The sequence below is a fragment of the Erigeron canadensis genome, chromosome 3, assembly GCF_010389155.1.
Source record: "Erigeron canadensis isolate Cc75 chromosome 3, C_canadensis_v1, whole genome shotgun sequence".
In the NCBI taxonomy this organism is placed as follows: Eukaryota; Viridiplantae; Streptophyta; class Magnoliopsida; order Asterales; family Asteraceae; genus Erigeron; species Erigeron canadensis.
The window spans coordinates 39,875,667-39,902,552 of record NC_057763.1 but is presented as its reverse complement, the minus strand read 5'-3'; the positions used below and the strand labels follow the sequence as shown (position 1 = coordinate 39,902,552).

General features: G+C 33.9%; 3 protein-coding genes across 3 annotated transcripts; 2 read left to right on the top strand and 1 right to left on the bottom strand.

The window, feature by feature from the left end:
- Window positions 1-6,943: 6,943 nt before the first annotated feature.
- LOC122593660 (vacuolar protein sorting-associated protein 51 homolog) lies at window positions 6,944-14,615 on the top strand. Its single transcript, XM_043766094.1, has 20 exons — window positions 6,944-7,286; window positions 7,607-7,746; window positions 7,856-7,910; window positions 8,030-8,137; window positions 8,285-8,383; window positions 8,492-8,569; window positions 9,067-9,144; window positions 10,063-10,212; window positions 10,390-10,490; window positions 10,588-10,655; window positions 11,300-11,373; window positions 11,489-11,555; window positions 11,870-11,979; window positions 12,063-12,329; window positions 12,798-12,893; window positions 12,976-13,047; window positions 13,158-13,208; window positions 13,337-13,558; window positions 13,640-13,816; window positions 14,200-14,615. Exons 1-20 carry the CDS (start codon window positions 7,107-7,109, stop codon window positions 14,317-14,319), a joined length of 2,313 nt encoding a protein of 770 aa, XP_043622029.1. The 5' UTR covers window positions 6,944-7,106; the 3' UTR covers window positions 14,320-14,615.
- A 1,311-nt stretch (window positions 14,616-15,926) lies between these two features.
- On the top strand, window positions 15,927-23,656 carry LOC122593688 (DNA replication licensing factor MCM7). Its single transcript, XM_043766132.1, has 15 exons — window positions 15,927-16,020; window positions 16,132-16,199; window positions 16,305-16,364; window positions 16,473-16,696; window positions 20,027-20,204; window positions 20,439-20,561; window positions 20,679-20,768; window positions 20,884-21,026; window positions 21,489-21,666; window positions 21,833-22,024; window positions 22,164-22,336; window positions 22,417-22,620; window positions 22,791-22,956; window positions 23,064-23,285; window positions 23,367-23,656. The coding sequence occupies exons 1-15, from the start codon at window positions 15,990-15,992 to the stop codon at window positions 23,469-23,471; spliced, it is 2,157 nt and encodes a 718-aa protein (XP_043622067.1). The 5' UTR covers window positions 15,927-15,989; the 3' UTR covers window positions 23,472-23,656.
- Window positions 23,657-23,856: 200 nt separating this feature from the next.
- LOC122594468 (signaling peptide TAXIMIN 2) lies at window positions 23,857-24,345 on the bottom strand. Its single transcript, XM_043766918.1, has one exon. It carries the CDS (start codon window positions 24,213-24,215, stop codon window positions 23,988-23,990), a length of 228 nt encoding a protein of 75 aa, XP_043622853.1. The 5' UTR covers window positions 24,216-24,345; the 3' UTR covers window positions 23,857-23,987.
- Between the last annotated feature and the right edge of the window lie 2,541 nt (window positions 24,346-26,886).

Here is a 26,886-nt window from a genome sequence, read left to right as displayed (position 1 = left end):
CATGTTGTGTTAATTAATCTAACTTAAAATTATGCATAATATCATTGCAATTTTCATACAATTATTTTTTTGATATATAATTATGATAGCTTACTATATGCTCCATATTTGTTTTTTAGTTCTTTATTAATAAGGCTGGTTTGATATCCAGTCCGGTCTTCAAAACATTGATTTAAAAAATAATAAAATATTAACTATATAAAACCAAATACTTAATCAAGTTTTATTACGTTATATGATAAAAATTTTATACACGAATATAAACTAATAAAAACGTATTACATTAAAAAAGAAAATTTTTTTGTAAAAACATCAAAAATTAATTTTACAGATGAAAAATGATGTAAAATATAAAAATATTAGTTTTCATAATCAATCATTAAAAACATTAATTATTAATGTCTACGACTTAGATAAGAAAATAATAATCATTTAAGTTTATTAAAATTAAATTAAATCTAAAAAAATAATTATATCATTAAAAACATTAATTATTAATGTCTACAAACTGAAATTAGAAAATAATAATCATTTAAATTTATTTAGATTAAATTAAATATAAAAAAGTATATGATATCATCATTTGATCTAATGACTCTGATTAAAAGTTGAATTTCATTTATGAGTTCATATTTCTCCAATTATGAATTAACGTTTTTCTTTTATACTTAGAGATTAGAGATAGTATTAAATAAATAATATTGGACGGCAATACATGTGTTTATATAAAAAAAAATTTCACATCATGTGATTTTTGGTAATGGCTCTCATGTATGTGATAAAAGAAACCGAAAGATCATAATGTATCATATGTTTTAATAGTCTATACTCCTTTATAAAAGAAACTTTTCCTCTTCCTCATTAATTTTAAGAACCTGAAATGACCCATTTATCCTCCATCTTAATACATCATTATTTCTATTTTATAGATTGTGACTAAAATGTCCTTAAAAGAAATTGAACATCTATCTCTCCCCCCACGTAGAAACACATAGCAAAAATCCTGACTCAAAATTCGTCGTCATCCCCCCTACATATACCACGCAACAATTCATCACATCTCCGACCGCAATGAAATTATCTTTACGTTAATAAGCACACCATCACCGTCGACGTTACCGCCGCTGCATTGCGCGGGCACCAGTCTAGTACATTCAAGTGAATAAGTGTTTGTAACATAGTTATTAATAAATCATAATTTTGTAGAAGATTTAAATTGTAATTAACTAATAATTTTATATGCATCTTAAATAGATTAATTGATTAAAAATATAAGTAAATGACGTATAAGGAAAGATGTAACTTAACTTTAAATGAAAAATAAATTACATATGTAAAAGTTAAAATGAACTAACCAAGCACCCCATTCTTGCATGGATTGATCAACATGACATTTTAAAACACAAGCATCAATCTTAGATTCTCGTAACACATCAACTAGTAGGCGTTAGTTTTGAGACATGATCAGATGAGCTTTTCATCTTATAATAAAATCAATCAGTCACTAAGTCAATGGCATCATCTCATAATCAAAGCAAAAATATGTCTACATTCACTTGCACATTACTTCATAAAATGAAAGATAATATTTTACAAACAACAAATATATCTTTTAAACACCTTAAGATGAAAGGAATTGAAAAAAAGAATGAAAATAGTATAAAATGTCCTGAAAGGTAACTTATAAACACACTAATTAATCACCTTAAGATGAAAGAAAAACTTTTTGTCTTCGTTGTTAATTTGTTATACAAAGATAGTAAAATATGAAAAATATGGAGTTTAGAAAAAAGGGATTGAAGATTGTACCATAAATTTGTCTGCTGCACAGATGGCAGTGGTGGTGATAAGGACGTATATAACTATATCCAAAAAAAAAATGTATCTTAATAAATTCACAAAAAATGTATATACTTACAAATTTAAACAAATTGCTATGGGTGTTTGAACTATGTGTATTTACCATCAGAATTCATTGAGAAAAAAAAAAAGAAATCAAACCTAATTGATGAACCCCAAAAATAAAAATAAAATTGAATCTCTCTTCTTGAAGAAACTGATGATAACCGAAATTTGATTATAAACAGTAAAAGAAACTTCCGATTCTAATGGTGGTGATTGCGTGCAACGGGGGTGATAGTGGTGATGGCGGTCGGAGATCGAGAGAGAGGGTTACAGTTGTTGGAGCGAAGGGAAAGGGTGTTTTGGGTGGGAGATTTGGGCGTGCGATAATATTAGAAATTTAAGTTAAAGGGTATTTAGACATTTCAAGTTCTTAATGTCTTAAAGGAAAAAACCAAGTTTCTTTTATAAAGTATTATAGATGTAGATATGTAACACCCCAATTATTTTAAGGTAAAAGAAATTAACCCCTTTTTATAGTCTTGACATTAAATTAATTTCATAGTATTTTGTTTTTAGTTACAGGGTTAATTTAGTTGAAACTTTAGCGCATAGCGGGTAAAATACCCACAAAAAGGTGGGATGGGTCGTGGCATCCCCTGAAAGTGCCAGCCATCCATATGACTTATGAGTCATATTTCACTTCTCCTCATCTCTGTATCTTCATGCAATTCCATCCCCTTCTCTCAAAATCAAAAACTTAATTCTCTCTAATTCAAAAAGGGAAATCATCATACTAAACATCACCATCATATAATCTTCATTCAAGAAATTAAAAAGCTAGGGTTGTGGGTTTTGAGTGGTGGTGGCCGAAAATTTCGAAGAAGAGGGGGGAAAGGAGGATTTTCAATTTAAGTCTTGGATTAGCTCATTTAATCTTAAGGTATTGAATTCCCTTAATTTAGTTTTTATCTTTCCTTTGAAATTAGGGTTCATGGATGAACCAAATTGGGGGTTTTGCTAGAAATTGAATTATGGTTAATTTTTCCTAATTTCTTTTTTAACCTAGTTGTCATTGAGTTATATAATGTGTTTGATTATGAAATTGATAAGCTCTTGTGATAAATTGAAGTTATGAGAAAAGATGAATCTTTTTGCTAGTTATTGAAAAGATGATGAAAATGGTAGAATGAGCTACCTAGTGTTATTATAAGAATGAAAGTAACTCAATGACAAATGGGTTGGGTTTTGGGTTTAGAAAAGGCTAGTAAGTGTGTATGACTAGGTTAAGCTAGTCAAATTGTGAATAAAAGCTTATGCATTTTATGATATGATCATAGGTTGAGCTTGTTGAGCATTATTGTTTAGCTTTGTTGTCTTTGTTGCGGAGGAGGTGAGTATTCTTGCATACCTTTATGTATATGTTGGATCAATTGACCACATCATGTTGAAGGCTTTTGTCCATGGTGGTGTTGACCACCATGTTGAAGTTTATTTGTCCATGTGTGGTAATTGATGTGGCTTAAGCCCATGTGGAGCATTGTGATTATGAGGCCTAAGAACCTCCGGGGCCTAAGAATCCCGATAGATATGATTGTTATGATTGTTTAGCTTATATGGATGCATATATGTATTGTTTGTGTGCAAGGTGAATATGTAAATGTGACATGACGATGCCATAGGTTACATGTGAAAGTCCTTGTACTATGCCCTCCTTCGTATTCGTAAATGTATGCAAGTATATACACTAAGCCTTTGCTTATATTTTAGTTGTTTACACTCTTATAGGTAGTTCCGGAAGAAGGAACTAGTGTTGTTGATTTGGAGAAAATTGGATTAGAGCTTGAAGTAACTTTTGGAAGTTCTTGAAGGTATTTAGGTCATCCTTGGATGGATGACAATCTTTTGGTGTAGATACCTAGTTGTCCCTCTCCTTTGGCTCATGGTACATTTTGTTTTGGAGTCATGTTTCGGTAACATTTTTGTAAATGCTCAAGTTGTAAAGTTTTTGGAAGTTGGTATTGTCGCATTTGGGCGTTATTGTTGCCAAAACGGGTAAATGACCCGTTAGGATTGATCTTAGAACTATGGAACAAACTGTGTTGTAATTGTGTTTAAAATGTGTCTATGAAGTCGTTATAAATCTCTAGAAAGTGTCTTTCAGTTGTTGGTTCGAAATTTGATGGTTACGAGTTGTTCATGGTCGAAAGGAGTTTTAGGGTTGCTATCAGGTGGTCCACTGCGGCGCAGTGGAGGTGACTTTGCCCACTGCGACGTAGTGGAATCCCACGGAAACAATTTTGGTTCTTCCCACTGCGGCGCAGTGGGAGATGTGTCGAACCCACTACGGCGCAGTGGGGCTTGTTCAAGTTCTGGCCGAGGATATCCACTGCGGCGCAGTGGGGAGTCTTCGACCCACTGCGGCGCAGTGGGGCATAAAAAAAAATATTTATGATTTCGGTTTATCGAGTCTGGTCCTTTCAAGATAATATATATATATATATATATATATAAGGTATAAATAAATAAAACCATGCAATACATGAATAAAAAATAACAACAAGGCTAGTAGAAATGTATAACATCATTAAGCGTGAAGCTGATAAATATTATAAACATCAAGCGAAACTGTTTTATTGGTTTACGCATCACTATTTGAATTTTTGCTATATCGGGCTCCGTTAGTTTTTTTGTTTATTTCTGTTTTTCTTAGTTTGATACATAATTTTTTGCCTCTTATATCATATTGTATTAGTTCATCTTATACCCCGCATCATTGTTTAGATTTTCCATATCAAATCCCGTTTGAGATTTTTTCTTTCATATTTTCCTTAGTTTTTTTTTTTTCCAATTGTTTTTTTGTTTTTGTGTTATTAACCAATATATTGAAAACATTTACCCAACATTTTGTTTTTCCTTCACTTTACTTTTTTGGTTTTATTGCAAAAACTAAATGTGTTTTTATTTGATATTGTGAACTTTTTGATGTCGTTTTTTTAGTTTTCTCAAACAATAAATTTTTGTTTCTTTCAAGTTATTTCTTTACTTTTCCGCACTTTTTTTCTTTTAAGTTTTTAAGTAAGTTTTAACGCAATTAGACTAACATAACAAAACTGTTTTAACACGGCAATTGAAGCCACACAATTACTTGTAAGAAAACTTAGGAAGAATTTTAGTAGCCATATTGATATTCATATTCTATAATTGAAATCTTATATTAAAAGCATTTTTTCCATATTTAAGCTTGAGGAGGTCTTAGATAGTTAATGAGTCGTCTCTTATATAATTGATAGACTAAGCTACTTTCCGTAGAGTGCTATGAAGCATGGATTCCTTCTAGGAGCTTTCCTCTTTTCTTTCTTCCTTTGGAAATAGGGGAATGACCTCAAGTGTACTCCAAAATACTAAGATTAAGCTACAATTGGACGTCGCGTCCCCTGCAAAGCTTTTGAAGATCCGAGAACTTATGCGGGATCTTTAAAGCAGACCGGTTCCTGATTTCCAAGCGAGAGATGCTTTGTTGAAAGCTCTCGCCCAATGGGAGAGAGACCTCGCGTAAAAGCGATAAGAATTCGAACACGCCTCGTTTTACTAGAAGGATCGAACCATGGGAACGAATCTACAGGGCTATCACCTTATTTGGCCAGATCTTCCAAAGCAGACCAGTTCCTACTTTCCAAGAGAGAGATGCTTTATTGAAAGCTCTCGACCAATGGGAGAGAGACCTCGCGTAAAAGCGATTAGAATTCGAACACACCGTGTTTTACTGGAAGGATCGAACCATGAGAACGAATCTACGGGGCTATCACCTTATTTGGTCATATCTTCCAAACTTTTCACAACGCCCTTGACTAAACTTAAGTTGCGGTCCCACTTATTTGTATAGTGAAAGGTTAGGTAAAACATGCAGTATCTATCTTCGGTAAAATACGGGGAGATTATGTAAAATTTAGGGGGAGGTTATGTAAAATTCAGAGAAAACTATGTATATTTATCAAATTCAAAAGTTTAATTGTAATTTTTTCTTAAAGTGGATTACCTAAGGTGGTGTTTGGTTCATGGAATTCAAAGGAATTCTATGGAATTGGAATCTAAATTCCATTCTTTACTTTGTCCGGTTGGCTAAAATGATGGAATTGGAATTCAAAATATTCCATCAAATTCCTTAAAATACAGAATTTAGAAATCCTTCACTATATCCATGGAAAGTTTACAATTCCATTGGAATTGGAACATTTTGACATAAAAAGCCCTAAAAAAAAAATACAAACCTATTTTCTCATTTGTTTTTCTATTGCATCCATAATTCGTTGTTGTACCTATACCCTGTAACCAACCGCCACCACAACCTCTGTGCCGCAACCACCACTAGTGATAGGAACCGCCACGGCAGCCACCACTGTTGTACAACCACTATGTAACTGACCTTGGTGTGCCGCCAACGCGCTAACAACCTTCATACTGTAATGAGAGCCACCATTTACCGCCATGGCAGCCACCGTTTACCACCATGGCAGCCATTGCTGGTGATTATAAATTAGAACCTCCACCAACCTTGTTGTTGTGCTCTCTTTACCACTAACTTTGATTAATAGGGTTTATGTTGATTTTGAAAAGGAAAACTGAAATTAGAATAGAAGAATGAAAGTATGATATGAAATTTGGTAAAAAGATAATGATGGTTCTTGGTTAAAAGAAAGAAGATAAATAAATGAATGGATATGAGTCATATTACTTTGTAAACAAGAAAGTGAGTGTTGACTGTTTGTTTCATATAGATCAGTTACTTCATTATTATTATAATTATAATAATAATTATTATTCATTATTATTATTATTATTATTATAATATAAAGTATGTGTAAAAATATGTTATTAAAATGAACCGTAAATATTATCATAAGAGATAAAAAATTTAACAAAGGTTAATTTTATCTTTTGACATAGTTTATATTCGAATTTTTTTTAATTGTATTCCATTGAATTCCGTCAACTAAATTTATAATATATTTTAATATGTTCAGATTCTAATTTGTTCAAATTCTAATTTATTTGACGGATTTCAATTAAGAAACACAGTATACATATAGACAAAACTGGGTTCAATTGAATTTGACGGTTCAAAGAAAAAGGCCCAGTCTCTACCTGATTCACATATCCCTGTTCCAGCATCCGTTCCCGGCGTAACTCCGATCACCGGATTTTCCAAAGTCGGGTCATTATAGATACACAATAACAGTTAAGTTGTATATATTATATAAAAAATGGCGGCAGATGATGTTCCGGTGGATGATAAGGTAAAAAGAACGAGAGATCTGTTATCAAGTTTTTATTCACAGGATTCTTCTCAGACTGCTGGTCCCACCAACTCTACATCACGATTTGCGACGCTTGATACTATCAATACGACGTCGTTTGATGCTGATCAGTATATGAATCTTCTTGTATGATCTCAGATCCCTAATCTCTTATATTTATTATTACTGTATCAAAATTATAATGTTACATGTGTAGGAATGTGCTGTGATTTAAGTCTCCAATGTGGATTTTTTTTTTTATCTTATTTTGATGCGAAGCATGAAAAAAAGGGAATATAGTTGGCTATATTGTTTAAGATGAAAATAGATCATGCAGAAATTTCGTTACCAATGAGAGAGGTAGCTCTGACCGTCTGTAGTTGTATAAACTTGATACTTAGAACATGTGTTAAACTCAGCACTTCATTAAATAAATTTTTATAAAATTGTGTCTGCTAACTTCCTAGGTACAAAAGTCGAATCTGGAGGGTCTCCTTCAGAGACATGTTGAAATGGCTGCTGAAATTAAGAATCTTGATACCGACTTGCAAATGTTAGTATATGAAAATTATAACAAGTTTATCAGCGCGACCGATACAATTAGAAGGTAAGAATCTTGGGAAAAGTTTATCTTCAATGAGATGCCTGTTGAACTTTCTCTTAGAACTCTTTTCATGCATGACATGTGATAGTTTTTCTTTTTCTTTTTGTGCCAGAATGAAGAATAATATTGTTGGTATGGAAGTAAATATGGAGCAACTTCTTGATAAGGTATATTGGCAATAGTTTATTTGCATGTTGTCGACACTGTTATCAACGGAAATGCAAGTAGGTTAACCGAAATCAAGAAAGTTTTGAAATTTACCTCTCCTGATTATTTCTTTGGTCAGATAATGTCAGTGCAATCAAGAAGCGACGGGGTCAATACTTCGCTTTTTGAAAAAAGAGAGCATATAGAGAAATTACACCGCACACGTAATCTGTTACGCAAAGTTCAGGTATTAGAGTAAACATAAACTTCATCTTCATGAAATAGAGTCATCCCATTTTGCTGTGCACTTAAAGGTCTTAATCTTATGTGAAGTTATACAAATTCTGGTCTTTGGTCATGTTCAGTTACACAGATTTCATCCCGTGTTTTGCAGTTTATATACGATCTTCCTACCACACTTGGAAAATGTATTAAATCTGAAGCATATGGTGATGCAGTGAGGTTCTACACTGGAGCGATGCCGATATTTAAGGTTAGTTAACGTCGTTTGATCGGATCAATTATATATGTTCTGATAGTTGTAAGACCTCACTTGACGACATTCATTTATAATTTTACTCTTTATCTCGAACTTCACTAGGCATATGGGGACTCCTCATTCCAGGACTGCAAGAAAGCATCCGAAGAAGTAATGTCCGTCATTGTGAACAAGCTTCAGGTACAACCTTTGTTTCTTTTCTTTTTCTTGTAACAACTTAAATGAGAAGTATTCAGATGTTATATATATCCGACTACAGTGTTTATCATATAACTTATCATTATAATGATATTATGTCAGTTCTGTTGGAACACATTAGAGGTGGTAACTTTAATCAGTTCATTTTCAAGCTGGCTGATTTTGGCTGTGTTTTATCTAAAATGGATTATATAATTTAGCTAAAATTAAACGCGATGTATATCGCTGTACGCCTATTTCTAATACATATAATCTTCCATGTTGTTTTTATCTGAAAGTTTAGACTATTAATGTGATTACTTTATTTTTTTTGTAATTATAACAAGTCTTGTTTTTTACAAAATAATGGACAAAGAAGTGTTTCAGGTGAACCTGTTTCGTTCGGTTACCATCTTGCTACATCTACTATGTTTGTTATTTGTTGATAAAGAATAAATGGAAAACAGAAAGAATTCATAATGTGCCGGTGTTTGTTTCAGGATAAGGTTTCTTCTGACTCTGAATCAATACAAGCAAGAGCAGAGGCTGTAATGCTTCTTAAGCAGTTGGATTTTCCGGTTTGTAACTCTTATTTTACCATCAGTCTTCATTTTAATTCTAAAGCCTCGTTCTGCAGTTCTTTTCACCTTTATTATGTAAACTTGATATGAGGAATGAACTTTAATTTATACACTAATACAAGAAAGCATAATCAACTCATGATGTGCATATATACACGATGCATCTAATCATTAGTAAGACAGCCAGAAGTTTGTGCTTCATGTGCCTTCCTAGTGTATCATGTCATATGTATATATATGTTCTATAAAAGCACAGTTCTTCAGACATTGGCTCAACCCTTCATATGCAATGCTATATTTTCACTTTATGTATCTTTTATGCCTTGGTGGATCGATTGTGCTGGTAATAATATGCTGAGTTCCCACTGGCAGTAGATGTTAATAAGGGTGAGCTGGGTAATGGTTGTTTGGGTAATACATTCTCAACCCCTTTGTCAACTGTGGAAGTTTTTTTTCTTCTTATATATATCGATGATATATAACTATATGTGATTACACTAGTTAAACCAAGCTTTAAATAAAGCAGTTTAGGGCTTGGTATATATTATAAAATCTATACTATGAGACCACATTTGACCCGTTTGAGATAAACAGAACCCAAAACTGATCATAAGTAAATGGGTTGGATTTGCCATCCTAATTGATAGAAACACAAAAAGATAAAAGAAATTAACATATTATTTTACAGGATTCTAGATATCCGTGTTTAAAGAAGAGCAGATACATGTATGTGTTCATGATCTCCTAGGACTATCTTACTGTCTCCCTAAATCAGAAAAAGAAAGTCATTTCTAGAGGAATATAAATTAGTTTCCAAAAGGAGTTCAACATATCTTAAGCTCTACAAACGTCATATCTCCAAATTATAATGGTCTCATGCTTTATTGAGTACCTATGGCTCTTCACTCTTTTCAGGTTGAAAACTTAAAATCAAAGCTGCTTGAAAAGCTAGAGCAGTTCCTAGGGGAACTGAATCTTGTTAAAGAGATAAACATGGGTTCTGCAGATCATCACAAATCTACCAATGCAGGAAGTGAAGCTGATTCCACTCCTCCCACTCCCGAGGTAATTGTAAAGATGATCTACCTTTTATTATTGACTGACCCCCCATAAGGTTTTGAAAGATGTTTAGACAGGCTTATACTATAATATTTGTCCCTTTTAATTAAACATGTATCACTGTTTTCAGTTATTACTTGATCATATATATGATCTCTTTCAGACGTGTAATGTCTTGAATAGGTTCCCACACGTGAGTTCGTGCAAGCAGTTCACGCTTATCATGTAATTTTCCCTGATTCAGAGCAGCAGTTGGTCAAACTCGTGCATGATTTGACCACTAGGTATGCATGTGCAACTTTTTAGTTCTTGTAATTAGTGCCAGTATCTACATTTAACTATATTTTGTTGCTCATTCCTAATCGGTGTTTGCTTTGTTAGGCACTTTGAAGCCGCCAAACAACAAATACAAGAACAGATCTCTTCAGAAAAGCTATCCAACCGACTTCGTATGTAACATACCTACTAATGGTATCAATTATTGTTAGAGGTGGGAAAACGGATGGGTTGGTTAATGGGTCAAAGCAGTCATTTTTGGGTCTGAGGTTGGGCCATGCTGGGTTGTCTCAAAACTTTGCTGTTCACAAATTCTATTTTTTTGTGTTACTGTGCTCAATATAATTACAAAAGCTGTCTTATTTCAGTAATAATATAATATTTATGCACGATTTGATAAGTTATTATTATTATTTTTAATTAATTTTAATTTTTTTATTTTTTAAGAACGGTATTCTATCCTACTCTTAAATTACAAGCATGCCTGGGATGAAACCCATGACTCTCGAAAAACCTCTATTACCATTAAATTACATGCACAAAACATACACTCTCCGACCCCATCTAGTTCTTTTAGCTTATTTTCCTTTAGCTATTTTAAAATTCTTTTTTATTTTCATCCATTTGACCCCGTTAGTGATTAAACTTAACCTGAATTGGCCCATTATAAGTAAATGGACAGAGTTGTCACCTCTGTCAACTATAGATACTTGTATTACCAAATTTTTTCCAAACAGGTGTTAGAAAAGTCTTTGGTCTAAGCCTGTTATATACTTGTTTTAAATACATCATGTCAGATTGATTTTGCTTTTTACAGGATTTATTTGGACTGATGTCCTCTCGATTGACGAAGTCTTACCAGAAGCTGGTCTACAAGATTTTGCTTTTGAGGTTGTCATCCTCCTACTTCAATGGTGTTCTTTATCATGTTTATTTCAACATATTTGCTAAGTTGAAAACTTACTGATAAATGGTATCTATACTGATTGAATATTTATGGTGTCAGGCTGCGCATGTTGCTCTGAAGCAGTACGTCACTAACGCATTTTCTCATCTTCTTCACAAAATATCTGGTTAGTCTTTTCCTGAAACAAACAAGTAGAGGTGGCAATCTCAAATGGGTCAAAGATTAGATCATTATTGTAATAATATCGTGTTTGTAATTTGTTTACATATTTAAAAACGGTAAGAGAGTGTATTTGTTCAACTAAAGCTGCTCAACCCGTTTGAATCATACAAGCACTTAAAGTCCTAGAATCATACAATCTAAATGTGGACAAGGACAACAACCGTGGGTTCATATCACAGCATTTACCTGCATGCTTTTAGATCTGATAATCTGATATGTAATGTTGAATTTCTGATTGAAGTCTGTTTGAATTGTCAGATACTCTTCTGCAAATTCAAAAGGATGGCACAGGAGAAGAGTATCCTTTGCAGTCTGCTCTTGACGCCAGCAGAAAAACTTTAATTCAAGGCAGTACAAAAGTCTTATTGGTAAATCATGATTCATCACTTTCATTTGATCATACGAGTGGTCTTTTTTTTATAATTGCTGTATCATCATCTTTAACCTGCAGGATATCCGGTATCTTCTTGATGAAGATTTGGGATTGATATTGAAGTTAAGGAGCGCGATTATTAGTTGGGTACAAGAAGGGTTTGAGTCTTTCTTTAGACAACTTAATGATCAGTTACTCTACCTCTCTGGAAAATATGTTCCTGGGGCACAAGGGCAGGCATTAACAGAAAAATTACAAGCTGATAAAATTCCTGCTGGGCTTGTACTTGTGATAGCCGAACTATCTGTTTTCATTGAACGAGATGCCATTTCAAAACTTACCGAGGCAAGAACTGATGTTATGTTATATTTAGAGGAGGCAATTTTGATTTGATTACTTATGAATGGGTTGCTTTGGGTTTTGTTTTAACTCTAATAGGCCAAATGGGTAAACCTTATAAAAATAAGTTACAAAGGAAGATGGTCAAATGGGTTGAACTGGTCAATCACAAGTCACCTAAAGTGTATTAACAATGCCTAAATCATTCTGGTTCAAATTTTAAGATTATCCTTTCGAAGTAATATAGTTACTTAATTTGACACGAATTGTTAATAAAAGATGATCTCTTTCCTTTTTTTGGACAAAGCAGTTCTGGGTATCCTAACCCAAGCTCATTTGACTTGTTACTCAACCTCCCAACCCATCCAGATGTGCCATTTCTAATTTTATAGCTTTGCATATATTTTCCAAGTGTGTTGATTTCTCTTTCTAGACATTTAGGCATTTATCCGGATTTTGCCTGTTACTCTTTAGGAAATCCGCTCTTCATTCTCCGGCGGCGGTCCAGTTTTTGTTCCTGCTGAAGTCCGTCACACCTTCAAGTCAGCCGGGGAAAAGTTCCTGCTACGTGTATGTATCTTGTAATCAAGTCTGCTGATATACAATCTTTTTCCCCTCTCGCTTCATAAGTTAATTGGAATTTTCTTTACAGTATATTAATATGAGAACTCAAAGAATATCTGTTCTTCTGAGGAAGAGGCTCACAACACCAAATTGGATCAAGGTTTGCTTTGTACAGCTTTATACCATGATATGTGCATAAACTGGATGTGGTTTCTGTATGATTAGATATAAATTGTTTTTAATTATTGACTAATATTTTTCCATCTTTAGCATAAAGAACCAAGAGAAGTTCATATGTTCGTTGATTTGTTTCTTCAAGAGGTATGGATTTTCACCTGGTTTTTAACTCTTTATATTAAGCACCTGCAGATCTAAATATATTGTTAATATTATCTTTTTTGTATCAGTATGAATGTATTATAAAAGTGACTTAATTTATGCTTTGGCAGTTGAGAGCTGTAGGAAGTGAAGTGAAACAGATTTTACCTCATGGACTTGTCCGTAAACATTCTCGCACTGAGAGTAACGGAAGCACAAGCTCTTCACGCAGCAATGCGTTAAGAGATAACCGTTCAAACACCAACAGGGCTCGGAGTCAGCTTCTAGAAACCCATCTAGCAAAGTTGTTTAAACAAAAGATGGAAATTTTCACAAAAGTCGAACATACACAGGTGTGATCTTATTTGATTCCATCTACGAACAGTTGGTACTGTAACTGAGTATCCGTGATTTAAGAATTGCTTGTGTTGCAGGAATCTGTTGTGATGAATATTGTGAAACTTTGCCTAAAAAGTTTGCAAGAGTTTGTTAGGCTGCAAACTTTTAATCGGAGTGGATTCCAACAAATTCAGTTGGACATGCAATACCTAAGAATTACACTCAAAGACAGTGCTGAAGATGAAGCCGCTGTTGAATTTCTACTCGATGAGGTTAGCAGTTAACCCACAAACACTTTCTATTCCCAGTGTTATTTTTTCTCTAAGCAACTAATTGTCAGCTTACTATGAATATGATCACAAAAATATTATTGTTACACGTGATCATATTTTTTGTACAAAAACGAAGTAGGAGGTTGTATGCAATGTAAGTAGGGGCTTTGAACAACCTTTAACGTGTGTGTCCCCATACCCCTTTAGCTGAACACCACCTAAATCGATCAATTGCCTTCTCTATTTACACTATAGTATGATGTGAGAGAGTTTGTATTTGAATTGGTGCTTTATTGTTACTCTTTTTTTAAGCTTCCCCACGCTTCAGAAATTTAATGTGTTATACCGGTGATTAGTTAAAGCTATCATTCTCTGTTGAACAGGTAATAGTCGCTGCTGCAGAACGTTGTCTTGACCCTAGTCCTTTAGAGCCTGCCATCTTAGATAGACTCGTACAAGCAAAATTGGCAAGGACCATGGACCAAGGAACAGTCTCTTCTTAGCAAATGATGATTACATAACTGGGTTGAACTATCAGACCTGACTGGCAATATCCTTTGCATGTTTTGGGCAAACATGTTGGAAGTGCAAAAGTTCCGTGCATCACCTGTTGTATCATTGTGTTAAGTATAGATAGTTCAGCAACTTTGCTTTTGACTTAGTGTCACCCTGTTGATATGAAACATGTGTTGTTTATTTGGGGTCACAAGTCTAAAAACTCCGATAGAATAACTTCTGGATTCTCATTATTGTTTTAATGTTACAGAATAAATGTGAATTCATTTAGTTTTTTATTTTATTCTAATGACACACAACCACATACTTTACACGTTTGCCCCAATTCCCAGTTGGGACTTGAATTGACCATCTTAAGCATAACTGGAAACGATTATACTAAAGACTTGTAATGAATTGGGTTATTTGAGTGGTTTGAAATTCTTATAATGGGTACTATATGTCGGGCTCATATTAGATGGGTCAATCTGACTCAAAACTAATTCATTATTCATGTATTGGCCTATTGCTCTTAACTTAAGTAGTAGTACTATGGAAAATTTATGTAACTTATTTTCGTCCCATATTAACTGCCTTTAGTATTTTGTTCCTAAAATAAATGTGGAATATTAGTTTTACCATTTTACTTTTAATATAAATTTTTACAAATCTAACTTTTAAAAGTGTGGAATGTTTACAAAGAGGTTAAAAGCTTTTACCTATAAGAAGATAGAAATTCTTTACTCATATATGCATCTATGATCTAGACTCCAGGCCTGAAACCATATCAAACATTTTAAGGGTAAAGTTGTTAATGTCAACCCTTGAATTAAAATTAAGGGTTAAGATTCAAAGATGATTTTTGAATCTTTGAATCTTGAGTGGATCAAGATCCTTTCAACTTTAAGGGGGTGTTTGGTATGATGGAATGGAAAGGGGATAAAGAGAATGAGAAAGACTTCCCTTGTTTGTTTGCGACAAAGAAAGAGAATGAGAATGGAGAAAGGGGAATCAATTACATTCTCTCCATTTTCTACAAATTGTGGAGAATGGGTGAGAATGGAATTTTTTTTTTTTTTTAAGATGTTATATGTAATAAATGTATTATTATTTAAAATTTTATTTTTTATATATATTCATTCTCTGTGGGTACCAAACAACGGAATTCATTCTCTTTCCAAATACTCATTCTCTTTCTCACTATTTCCATTCTTTATTATATTTCTATTTTTTATGATTTTCTTTTACCAAACACTCCCTAAAGTTATAAATAACTTTAGGGAATCTCCATCCCATTTTACCTATAGTTCTATAGACTATAGTCTTATGTACATGATTGAAAAAGAAAGACCCTAATACGATACGTTATGTACAAACTGCAATACATTCTTTTTTTTTTTTTTATTCTCATCAGAGCGACAGAGCATACAAAATATCTTTTTTAGTGGAGTATGGGCTTTAAGATCATGACCCTAACCCACTAAAATGATCTGTTGGGCCGAAGTCTCCCCCCAACTTGTTTCCCGCCAAAAACCTATCCTTGACCACAAACAACACCCCCATTTAGGCGCCAATTTCATCTCCATTTTCCCTCGCAATCAACACACTCGCTATATCCACTCTCTGTGTTTTCACTTCTCGTTTTGCCGATCAACGAACCACCGTAACCGGCGACAGAATGACGGACCTCGATTTCACCCGTGACAAAGGTATTATTATATCTTCATTTCAAACCCTAATTCCTGTCTAACTGTTTTCCATTTAACCTTTATTTTTAATTAATCCGTTCAATTATTCCTTTATATATATATATTTTACAGATCTCGCCAAAGACTTTCTTCAAAACTTCGCCGATGCAGATGGCGAAGCTAAATACATTAATATCCTTGTATGGCTTTTTTTTATATATACATATACAATATATCTCTATATTCTGTATCTATATATGTTTTTTTAAATAATAATTTTTCTATATATTGTTTTCTCTAAACAGCAAGACGTTGCGAACCGGAAGATGAAAGCGGTTCAAATCGACATTGAAGATCTATTTGATGTATGTATTCCATATCCTATTATTGTATACAGTATATAAGTTAAATTAGGTTTAAGATTTGGGGTTTAAGTGTATATAATATATGTATATGTATTGTTGTTGAAATAGTATAAGGATTTGGATGAGGAATTTGTGGGACGAGTAACATCGAATACTCGAAGATATGTTGGAATATTTGCTGATGCAATAGATGAGTTGATACCTGAGCCAACTGAGGTGTTACCTGATGATGATCATGATATATTGATGACACAAAGAGCTGAAGAAGGCAATGAGAATGCTGATGGTACTGATTCTAGACAGCAAATGCCCCCTGAAATCAAACGTTTTTAGTAAGTTTCCCTAACTAATTAGTGTAAATCTTGTGCCTTTATTTGTTTCATGAAATGAGGGCCTTTATTGGAATTATTACATAAATTTGATCTTTGACATTATATTTCTCAACTTCTGATACTACACAGAGTCTAAGATGAAATTGTTTCATGTTAAGTATTTACAAGATTATTATGCTAATTGCTTGAGATAAGTCATAAGTAATACGGTGGTGGTTGTTTTTGACTTAATCCATATAGAATTACTTGACTCAAGAAGACTTTTCAATATTTCCCTTTACAGACTTTTTTATACAGCATGTAAAACAAACAATGATATTGCTTAATCTGTAGACAACATTTATTCAGTCAGAAACTTTATGCACGTATCACTGAATTTATATGAAACAAGTCTGCATAAAGACACTTTTTTGTTTAAGTTTCTAATGTTCACTTTTTTGGTAATGAGAATGCTGATGGTACTGATCCTAGACAGCAAATGTGTAGCACCCATCATTTAAAAACATGGATTTCCAAAAAGTTTCATCTAATGGTGTCAAAGAAAGCGGAACAAACATTTAAAAGTCCAAACCAGTAATTTCAGTTTGGTTTATTCATCAAAATGGTGTTATTTATCTTATCATTGAAACAAGTCTAAATGGAAATCCATCGGTTGCCCAACATAAAAAAACCGATCACAAGTCTTAACAATTCATAGAACATCTTAACATAAATCAGAGGTCTAAAATAGCAGCCACTATGGGTAAACTATGATCATCTTCAAGCTATCTACCCATGCCTTGCTCTTTATTCATCAACATTCAAACAAGCTTGCTAAACCTGAGGGGATAAAACATTTCAAGAAACAAGTGTTAGCTAACGAATTAGCTAAGTAAGATAACACAAGATTATAAAAACATTTGTCCAATTAAAACTTAATAAAAGTTGTATTTCATCATTAAGGCACTCATCATCAGAAAGCATCTCATATAGCCATAAGCATCATTTATATAGGATCGTTCGTTTTAGTTGTGCCTAATCATCTTTTCATCATCACATATAACATCATTTCAGGTGTGACATAAGTCACCATATCATATAAGGTGTAAGTTTGTGTGTAGGCGGTCATAAGACCTAACGGGAACCTCACACCTGATTGGATGGATAAGCCTTTCAGCGGTCCATCAGTGTCGTTAAGGAATGGCAAGCCAATCCAGGAGTAGTCCGTATGTTCGAAGACATTGGTGGGTAATCACTCCACCCGGAGGTACTCAAACCACGTAATTATGTTGCAAGGAGCCACCCAAGCAACCATATATGCACTCACCGGGCAAGGGCAAGTACGGGTTAAGCTTAACACTTTCATATCATATACGAGCTCGATTTACATTACATATAGTTTAGGTGTCCACATTACCTAAACATAACACATATTCATCTTTTACGTTTAGGCCCTTAAACGTGCACGTGACATGGCATCTTAATGAGTCTAGTGAACTAGATGAACAAGCCATACAATCATGCACATTTGAATAGTCATCAACACATGTCATATTTCAATACATCACAAGACATTGCATATCATTTCATAACATCACATCACATATCATTGGGACTGCATTTCAGGTCTTAATGGTTAATTACATAGCCCATATAACCTCCCGTGTAATCCCGAATACCCATAAGCAACAAGACATCGTTAGGGAAGTTTAATTATAAAAACCATGCTTTTGTTGAACCCTCAGCGTGTCAAAATAGTGTATCTTACCTTGATACAACTTACCAACAGATTAAGGGTATCTTAATGTGCTTGCTAAGTGCTCCCGACAACCTAGAATGAGTATAAGATTGAAATATAAGCTAAATGAAGTATTTTGTGCAACCTGGGCATCAGGTGCATCGCACCTATCAAGTGGTGTGTCTCGCACCTATCAAGTGGTGTGTCGCACCAATCATACAGAAAACTCAGATCAGGTATAATCAGGTATAGGTGCGCCGCACATGCCTTTGGTGCGTCACATATCGGGCTCCCTTCGAAAATCAAAATTCCCAATCTGGGCAGTGGTGTGCCGCACCTCCCACTTGGTGCGTCGCACCTGGGGTGCCGACCAACAAACTTAATTTCAAACTTGCTCTAAACGATTCCCATTCAATCTCAAACCCTTAGTCCAACCTGGAGACATAAAATTGACCTCTTTGACAACACTTTTGATGAATTTAATCCATCAATCAATCCTTTAATCCTTTACAACATAAATTAATCATTGAATCACCCGAATAACATGAAATCGGTAATCGTTTAATCAATTAACCCAACCCAAACCCCATGGCCTGGATTGAATACTCATCTATGACTCATAAGTTCAGATTTCGAAGAGAATATTACCTATATTACCTGTAGATGACTTAGGGGATTCAAGATCTTAACAAAACTTGATCAATACGGCACGGAACAATGAAATCTTGGAGGGAACTTGGTTGGAGAGGGAGGGAGAACGTCGGGGGGGGGGGGGGGGGGGGCTCTTCACACACACGACACAGAAGTTATGTGACAATTAGGGCTGCCTAATTGCTCCTTAACCCCTGGCCATCAGCCCTATACATTACACTTAGGACCCCTTAACTTCTAAACTTAGCTTTCCTAGCTTAAATTCACTTACCGGGGGACTTGACGCACTAACAAGCACTTAATTACATCACTCTACTTTAATTACTTTCATTAACATCACATTAATCATTTCACATTAAGCATCTAAGCATTAAATCATATAATCACATATAAGACACATAATTTAACGAATCTAACGTTAATTAATGGAAAGTCAAATAGTCAAACACGAAAAGTTCGGGATGTTACAAAATGCCCCCCGAAATCAAACATTTTTAGTAAGTAGTTAGTGTAAATCTTGTGCCTTTATTGGATTTTTTTTTTCATGAAATGAGGGCCTTCATTGGAGTTGTTACATTATTTTGATGTTTGACATTATATTGCTCAACTTTTGCTATTAGACAGAGTCTAAGATGAAATGGATCCATGTTTAAGTATTTCAGTGATGTTTGACTTAGTGTTTGTTTTTGAGTTAATTCATATAGAATTACTTGACTCAAGAATGTGTTTGTTTTTTACTTAATTCACATAGAATTACTTGACACAAGAAAGACTTTTCAATATTTCCCTTTACAGACTTTTCATTCAGCATGCTAAACAAACAATGATATTGCTTAATCTGTAGACAACATTTATTCAGTCAGAAACTTTATGCACGTATCACTGAATGCATATGAAAATAAGTATGCATAAAGACACTTTTTTTGTTTAAGTTTCTAATGCTCAATTTTCTGGTAAATCAGTGAAGTTTACATAAGAGCTTCTTCAAAGGGTCAGCCTTTTACTATAAGGGAAGTCAGGGCGTCAAATATTGGCCAGCTTGTCAAGATATCTGGCATTGTCACTCGTTGTTCGGATGTAAAACCGTTGATGAAGGTTGCTGTTTACACATGTGAGGAGTGTGGTTTCGAGATATATCAGGTTTGCAGTTGTGTTTACTTTATTCTCACATCAAAAGTTGATGTACTAGATATTGAATAAGATATGGATTTAATTAGCCTTTTAGGTTCAAGTATCATTTTGTAAGATCTCAAACACTGAGTTGTGCTTATGTAAGCTATATGATTATCACACATTAAAACAGTAAATTTTATAATTTCAATTTTTTAGCATTGGACATTCTTGCCCATATCAATTGTTGCTTCTTTGAAACAGGAGGTAACTGCTCGAGTTTTCATGCCCCTCTTTGAATGCCCATCTAATCGTTGTAAAGTTAATCGGGCAAAAGGAAACCTTATTCTCCAACTCAGAGCTTCAAAGTTCCTGAAATTTCAGGAGGTTAGTTTGAATTGCTAGTTAGCAGGGGGCATCTTAAAATTTTGTGCAATACAAAAACTTTTTTTTGCTGTTACAGAATTGGCTTCTTATACGAGATGTTTCCATGAAAAATTTCAGGCAAAAATTCAAGAGCTTGCTGAACATGTTCCGAAAGGTCATATTCCTCGCACAATGACTGTTCACTTTCGTGGCGAACTTACAAGAAAGGTAGATTGTTCTGTAGTTAGCTGATTTTTTATATTCTTTTTGGTACAAGTTTCTAGGGGAAAAGAGATCATAAACTGTTTAATTGGATTATAAAGCCCACTTTCAATATTTTCAGGTAGCCCCAGGTGATGTTGTTGAGCTATCTGGAATATTTCTTCCTATTCCTTATACCGGCTTTAGAGCAATGCGAGCAGGCTTGGTGGCAGATACGTACTTGGAGGCTATGTCAGTTTCACATTTCAAGAAAAAATACGAAGAGTAAGCAACTGCCAATTCTTTATGGTCATAAGTATATTTTATATAAAGTTTCTCTGTGGCTCAAAATAAGACAACATTTTTCACTATCACTAAAAGTTTTCAATCAATGATAAATAACTAAATTACCTTTTATCAAAATAATTTGGAAATGGTCCCTCTGGTTGGGCCGTATACATCTGAGTAATAAAGACTCGCCATCTCTGGGTCCAGGGAAACCTTCTCTGTTTATTCGTTTACCTTTTAGCAAATTAAAATTGGCAAAACATTTTGAACAAAATCGATCTCCACATTATTTTGTAATGATAGTTAACTGAAAGTTAGGTAAATAATAAATTGTTTTGGAAAGAAAAGTGGGAGTGTAGTATACATGAAATATGGTTGACAACTCAGAATAGATAGCATTGTATTCTTGAAGGTTATCCATTACGTATCTGGCTTTATTATCTTTTTGCTTTTCTGCAGGTATGAGCTCAAAGGAGACGAGGAAGAACAAATTTCCCAACTAGCCGAGGATGGTGATATATACAGCAAGCTGGCACGCTCATTGGCCCCTGAGATTTTTGGACATGAAGATATCAAGAAAGCTCTTTTACTCCTATTAGTGGGTGCTCCTCATCGTAAACTGAAGGACGGAATGAAGGTAATGCGTTTTTGGATTCATGATTAAAATTTTAACAGTATGAAGTTTTTTTGTCTTCCACAATTTAACCTATTATCAGCTAACAGTTGGGTTTTTAGTTTTTCATACACGAACAGTTTTTCATTTGCTTGTTTTAAAATGATTTTTTCTGCATGTGCTCTTTCAGATAAGAGGGGATCTACATATATGCTTGATGGGTGATCCTGGTGTTGCTAAAAGTCAACTTCTTAAGCACATAATTAATGTTGCTCCAAGGGGTGTATATACCACCGGAAAAGGAAGCAGTGGAGTTGGTCTGACAGCAGCTGTTCAGAAGGATCCGGTGACAAATGAGATGGTTCTGGAAGGCGGAGCTTTGGTGAGTATAATTTGTGTCTCTCCTCAAGTCTTAATTTTTTTTGCTCATTTTTGGCATACAACTATTTTTACTATTATTATATTCATCTATTCAATTAGTACACTTAAGCTCTAAGTATTTGTGACTCCGTCTTTGATAGGTTCTAGCAGATATGGGTATCTGTGCGATTGATGAGTTCGATAAGATGGATGATTCCGATAGGACGGCCATACACGAAGTCATGGAGCAACAGACTGTTAGCATTGCAAAGGCTGGGATCACGACTTCCCTGAATGCAAGAACTGCAGTTCTTGCTGCTGCCAATCCTGCCTGGTACAAAGCATTGTTTCCAGTCCCTATATCTGCTAATCACTGGTTCTGGTTTTTAATTTGAGTATTCTGCTTTCTTGAAGGGGAAGATATGATTTACGTAGAACTCCAGCTGAAAATATTAATCTACCTCCAGCACTTCTATCAAGATTTGATCTTTTGTGGTTGATCCTTGACAAAGCGGATATGGACAACGACCTTGAAATGGCTAGACATGTTGTTTATGTCCACCAGAATAGAGAATCTCCTGCTCTTGGGTTTGCACCTCTTGAAGCTTCTGTCCTTAGGTATCTTCAATTTTTCATGTTTCTTATTCTCTTTGTGTATATATACTGTCTAGTCATGTTCTTAATTAAAAAATAACTTTAGAGAATTTGTTTTTTAATTTGGCCGAATAGTTATTCTAGTGTTGCTTTGATCAGCTGAATTGGTGATCACTCTTTTTTGTTGTTGACAGGGCATACATTTCAGCTGCCAGAAAGAAGTCTCCATCTATTCCTAGAGAGCTGGAGGAGTACATAGCGACTGCATACTCGAGTATCAGGCAAGAAGAAGCAAAGTCAAACACCCCAACCTCATACACCACTATCAGAACTCTTCTCAGTATTCTAAGGATATCAGCTGTGAGTTTTATACTTTCATATAGTGTCATTCTCTAATATTAGCCGACTATTAGTGGTCATGCTCATTGCTATGGCTATACTTTGATAAATAAAATATGATATTGCAGGCACTTGCGAGGCTGAGGTTCGCTGACACTGTTGGTCAGAGTGACGTGGATGAGGCACTTAGATTGCTGCAGATGTCAAAGTTTTCTTTGTACTCTGATGATAGACAACGATCTGGTCTGGATGCAATCTCAGATATTTATTCAATTTTACGCGATGAAGCTGCAAGGTCCAACAAGATGGACGTAAGCTATGCACAAGCCCTTAACAGGATTTCAAGAATGGTCAGTCTCTTGCTCTTGTTATATTCGCTTGGTGTTTTATTTTAAGCTATGCAGTAAACTAACATTTGGTAATCTGAATAGGGTTACACTGAAGCTCAGCTCAAAGAATGTTTAGAGGAATATGCAGCATTGAATGTGTGGCAAATCCATCCCAATACCTTTGACATCCGATTTATTGATGCTTGATTTGTCTAACTTTAAGATTTGTCTAGGAATCAAGTTAAGGATGAGCTTGTTGTACTTATTATTGTTTTTATAATACAAAGTGTTAGTGACTATGACTGTTATGCTCTAGTTTTTTGGTGCTGGTTTTGACACTTCATATGAAAGTTAAACTTATAATGAAACAGCTATTAGGCTTTTATTGGTGATTTGTGGCAATTTACTAAAGGATTTTCAATGGCTGACACCAACGAACGCTGTTGTAGGTTCTATCTTTGAATGGTATCCAGGAAAAAAACATAAGATAGTTTGTATATTCTGACTTTTTATGAACAGTTTGCCGGCTCAAAACAACGTTAAACAATCTAATGTAAACACAAACGCAATATACGAGTACTAAAAATTTAAATCAAATAAAAATAATCCTCCATAAATGTTAAAAATCTGCTACAATAATATTTAGAAAGAAACATGTAACATGAAAAGAATAACAAAAAAGAAAGAAACTAGTCATATAACACTATTATTAGGTAAGGTAAATTAACAAGGAATCTGATAAGTAAACCATCTAAGAACTTTAATAGGAAGTTTGATGAGATCAACAGCTACATTTGCGAGTCCGGTGAAACAACAGCAACAGGGGCACAAACAGCTGATCACAGATCCGATGATCCAGATAACCGCTCCGATAACCGAGATCACCAATGCAAGTAATGCAAACGGCAAACCGATCAAAAACCCAAGCGGCCTGCAATCTCCATCCCCCATTCTATTCTACCTTTCGCTAATAATTCTTCAAATCTTAATGCGTGTTTTCGTATCTATGTATGTATGTGAGAAACGAGAGAAATAGAGAGTTGAAATTTGAAAAGCGTTGAGTTGGTATTTGGTAAAGACGGTTTATCTAGAATTGAATTTTATTTTGTAAATCTCGTGGCGGTTTCCTTTTTGACGAAACTACCCCTTTGATGACATTGGGCCGTTAAAGTCATATGGGCATTCTAGTATTTATGCAAATTGGTAAATGGTAATGGACTAAAAGTCTAAAACTCAAATATATATATATATATATATATATGGGAATTGCTATACAATGCCCTTGGGGCATCCAAAATTTTACATTAATTAACCTATTATTTCTATAAATATGAAGGCTTTTTATTAAATGAAATTGATTTACTTCTTTATACCTATATTGCCCTTTTTTTGTAATTCAATGTGAAATATCTTGATTAGTATACCCGTCATTCATGTACGTGTGAGCCGTTTTTTTATCAATATTATAACTAGAATTAAATTGTACAATTTTGTTTTGTTTTTAGGTGATTCTCAGGATCACATTTTATATAGTGTTTATAGTAGTTTTAATTAGTCAGTTTTGCTTACTTTTTAAGTAATTGTCAGAATCACATTTTATATAGTGTTTTAGTCATAGGTAGATAATTTAGAATATAGAACATATCTTTATATATTTGATTGGATATTCGTTGTGATTAATTTGTTATTGTCATTTGATAAATTATGATTTTGAAAATATTTCATCTTTAAATTTAGTATCTTCAAGCTTATTATCATGCAAGAGATATTTATTATTTAATTTTAGTGATTCTATACACTAATTCTAATTTTGTTTTTCCCTCCCAAATTCCTACTTATGTTAGTCTATAAAAAGTGTACGTATTATCATGGGAGTTTCAAAACTACAAGTTTTTATGTTAATGCGTTTTTCTTTTTATTGCAAAATATGAGTGAAAAGGTTTTTTTTGATTTAAATGAAATTCCATTAGAAGAAAATCTAAACTTTTATGAAAATAACATTGTTTTTGATAAAGATGAACAAAATTTGATAGAGATTCATCAACCTTTCGTTGGACAGTGTTTTCCTAGTGAAGAAGAGGCTTTCGCGTTTTATACCGTTTATGCAAGAAGAATTGGATTTTCCATTCGGAAAGGAAGGTTCGTTAACCAAAATGGAGAAAAGAAGCGTCGAGACTTTTTTGTCATCGTGAAGGAAAGTCGACAGTAAAAATGATAGATTTTTCGAAAGAACAAAGAAATCGCGGCTCTATGAAATGTGAGTGTAAAGCTCATATGCGAATTAAAAAGAGAAGGGTTAATGAAATTTTTCCCGATGAGTGGCAAGTTACCACTTTCATTATGGAGCATAATCATGACTTGTTATCTGCGAACGAGGTACGTTTTCTCCCATCGTATCGCAATATTACAAAGGAAGATGAGAAACGTATTTTGATGCTCAAAGAAGGTGGTTTATCGATTAGACAATTAATGCGTGTTATGGAGCTTGAAAAAAACGTAAGTCATGGACAACTTTCTTTTCTAAGTAAAGATGTTCGTAATTTTTTAAGTAAACTTCATCGCATGCATGCTAATAATGATGTGAAAGATCTTTTGGAATATTGCAAAAAAAATAAGAATGAAAATTCAAAATTTCAATATGCATTTACAATGGATGAAGAAAATAAGCTTCAAAATATATTTTGGTCTCCTGCTCATTGTTTTGATTGGTACAAAGAATTTGGAGATATTGTGGTTTTTGATACGACATACAAGGTGAATTCTTACGACATGCCTTTTGCCATCTTTGTTGGTGTGGACAACGATGGAAAAACTATATTGTTCGGATGTGCACTCTTACGTGACGAAACGACGGATTCATTTAGATGGCTTATGAAGGTAATGGTATTGTTTGCTTAGAATGTATTATTAAACTATAGTTGGATACGTAATCATATTCATATACAAAAGATTTTGATATTTGTTACTTAAATTATATGGTTAAATCTTTCTTTCGTGTCTTGCGCATGCTCAGTTAATATCAGCTAGTGCCTCATTTGATTTAGGAATTTCTATTTATAAATTTTTTAAGTAATAAAATTTACTAATATGCAGATGTTCCGTTTGCTTATGACAAAACCACCCAAACGATATTGACGGATCAGGATTCATGTATTACAAAGGCAATTGGAGAAGAGATGCCTTTCACAAAACATGCCTTTTGTATATGGCATATCACTATGAAGTTTAGTGGTTGGTTCACGTCAATATTAAAAGTTAATTATTCAAGTTGGTGTTCAGAGTTTTATAACTTATACAAGTTAGATACAATTGAAGAGTTTGAACAACAATGGCCATTAGTGATGGCAAAGTACAACATGGACCAAAACAACCACATTAATGGGTTGTACCGCATTAAAAAATTTTGGGTTCCAGCTTATCTTCGTGACTTTTTTTTTGGTGGCATGACAACAACCGGAAGATCGGAAAGTATAAACTCATTTATAAAAAAGTTTATATCTTCAAATACATGTCTAGCTCAACTTATTCGACAAGTAAGTAGTTTATATTTTACGTTTTAAAGTCACTTATTGCTTTTATTAAGATATAAATTATAAGTGTTAATTTGTAGGTTGATCTTGCG

Bases quoted from the DNA above. Each gene is read 5' to 3' on its own strand.
- LOC122593660 (XM_043766094.1), top strand. From the start codon at position 7,107: ATGGCGGCAGATGATGTTCCGGTGGATGATAAGGTAAAAAGAACGAGA. The intron at 7,287-7,606 runs GTATGATCTCAG...CTAACTTCCTAG, and splicing joins ATCAGTATATGAATCTTCTT to GTACAAAAGTCGAATCTGGA. The intron at 13,048-13,157 runs GTTTGCTTTGTA...TTCCATCTTTAG, and splicing joins CAACACCAAATTGGATCAAG to CATAAAGAACCAAGAGAAGT.
- LOC122593688 (XM_043766132.1), top strand. From the start codon at position 15,990: ATGACGGACCTCGATTTCACCCGTGACAAAG. The intron at 16,697-20,026 runs GTAAGTTTCCCT...CTGGTAAATCAG, and splicing joins CCTGAAATCAAACGTTTTTA to TGAAGTTTACATAAGAGCTT. The intron at 22,025-22,163 runs GTGAGTATAATT...CGTCTTTGATAG, and splicing joins TTCTGGAAGGCGGAGCTTTG to GTTCTAGCAGATATGGGTAT.
- LOC122594468 (XM_043766918.1), bottom strand. From the start codon at position 24,215: ATGGGGGATGGAGATTGCAGGCCGCTTGGGTTTTTGATCGGTTTGCCG.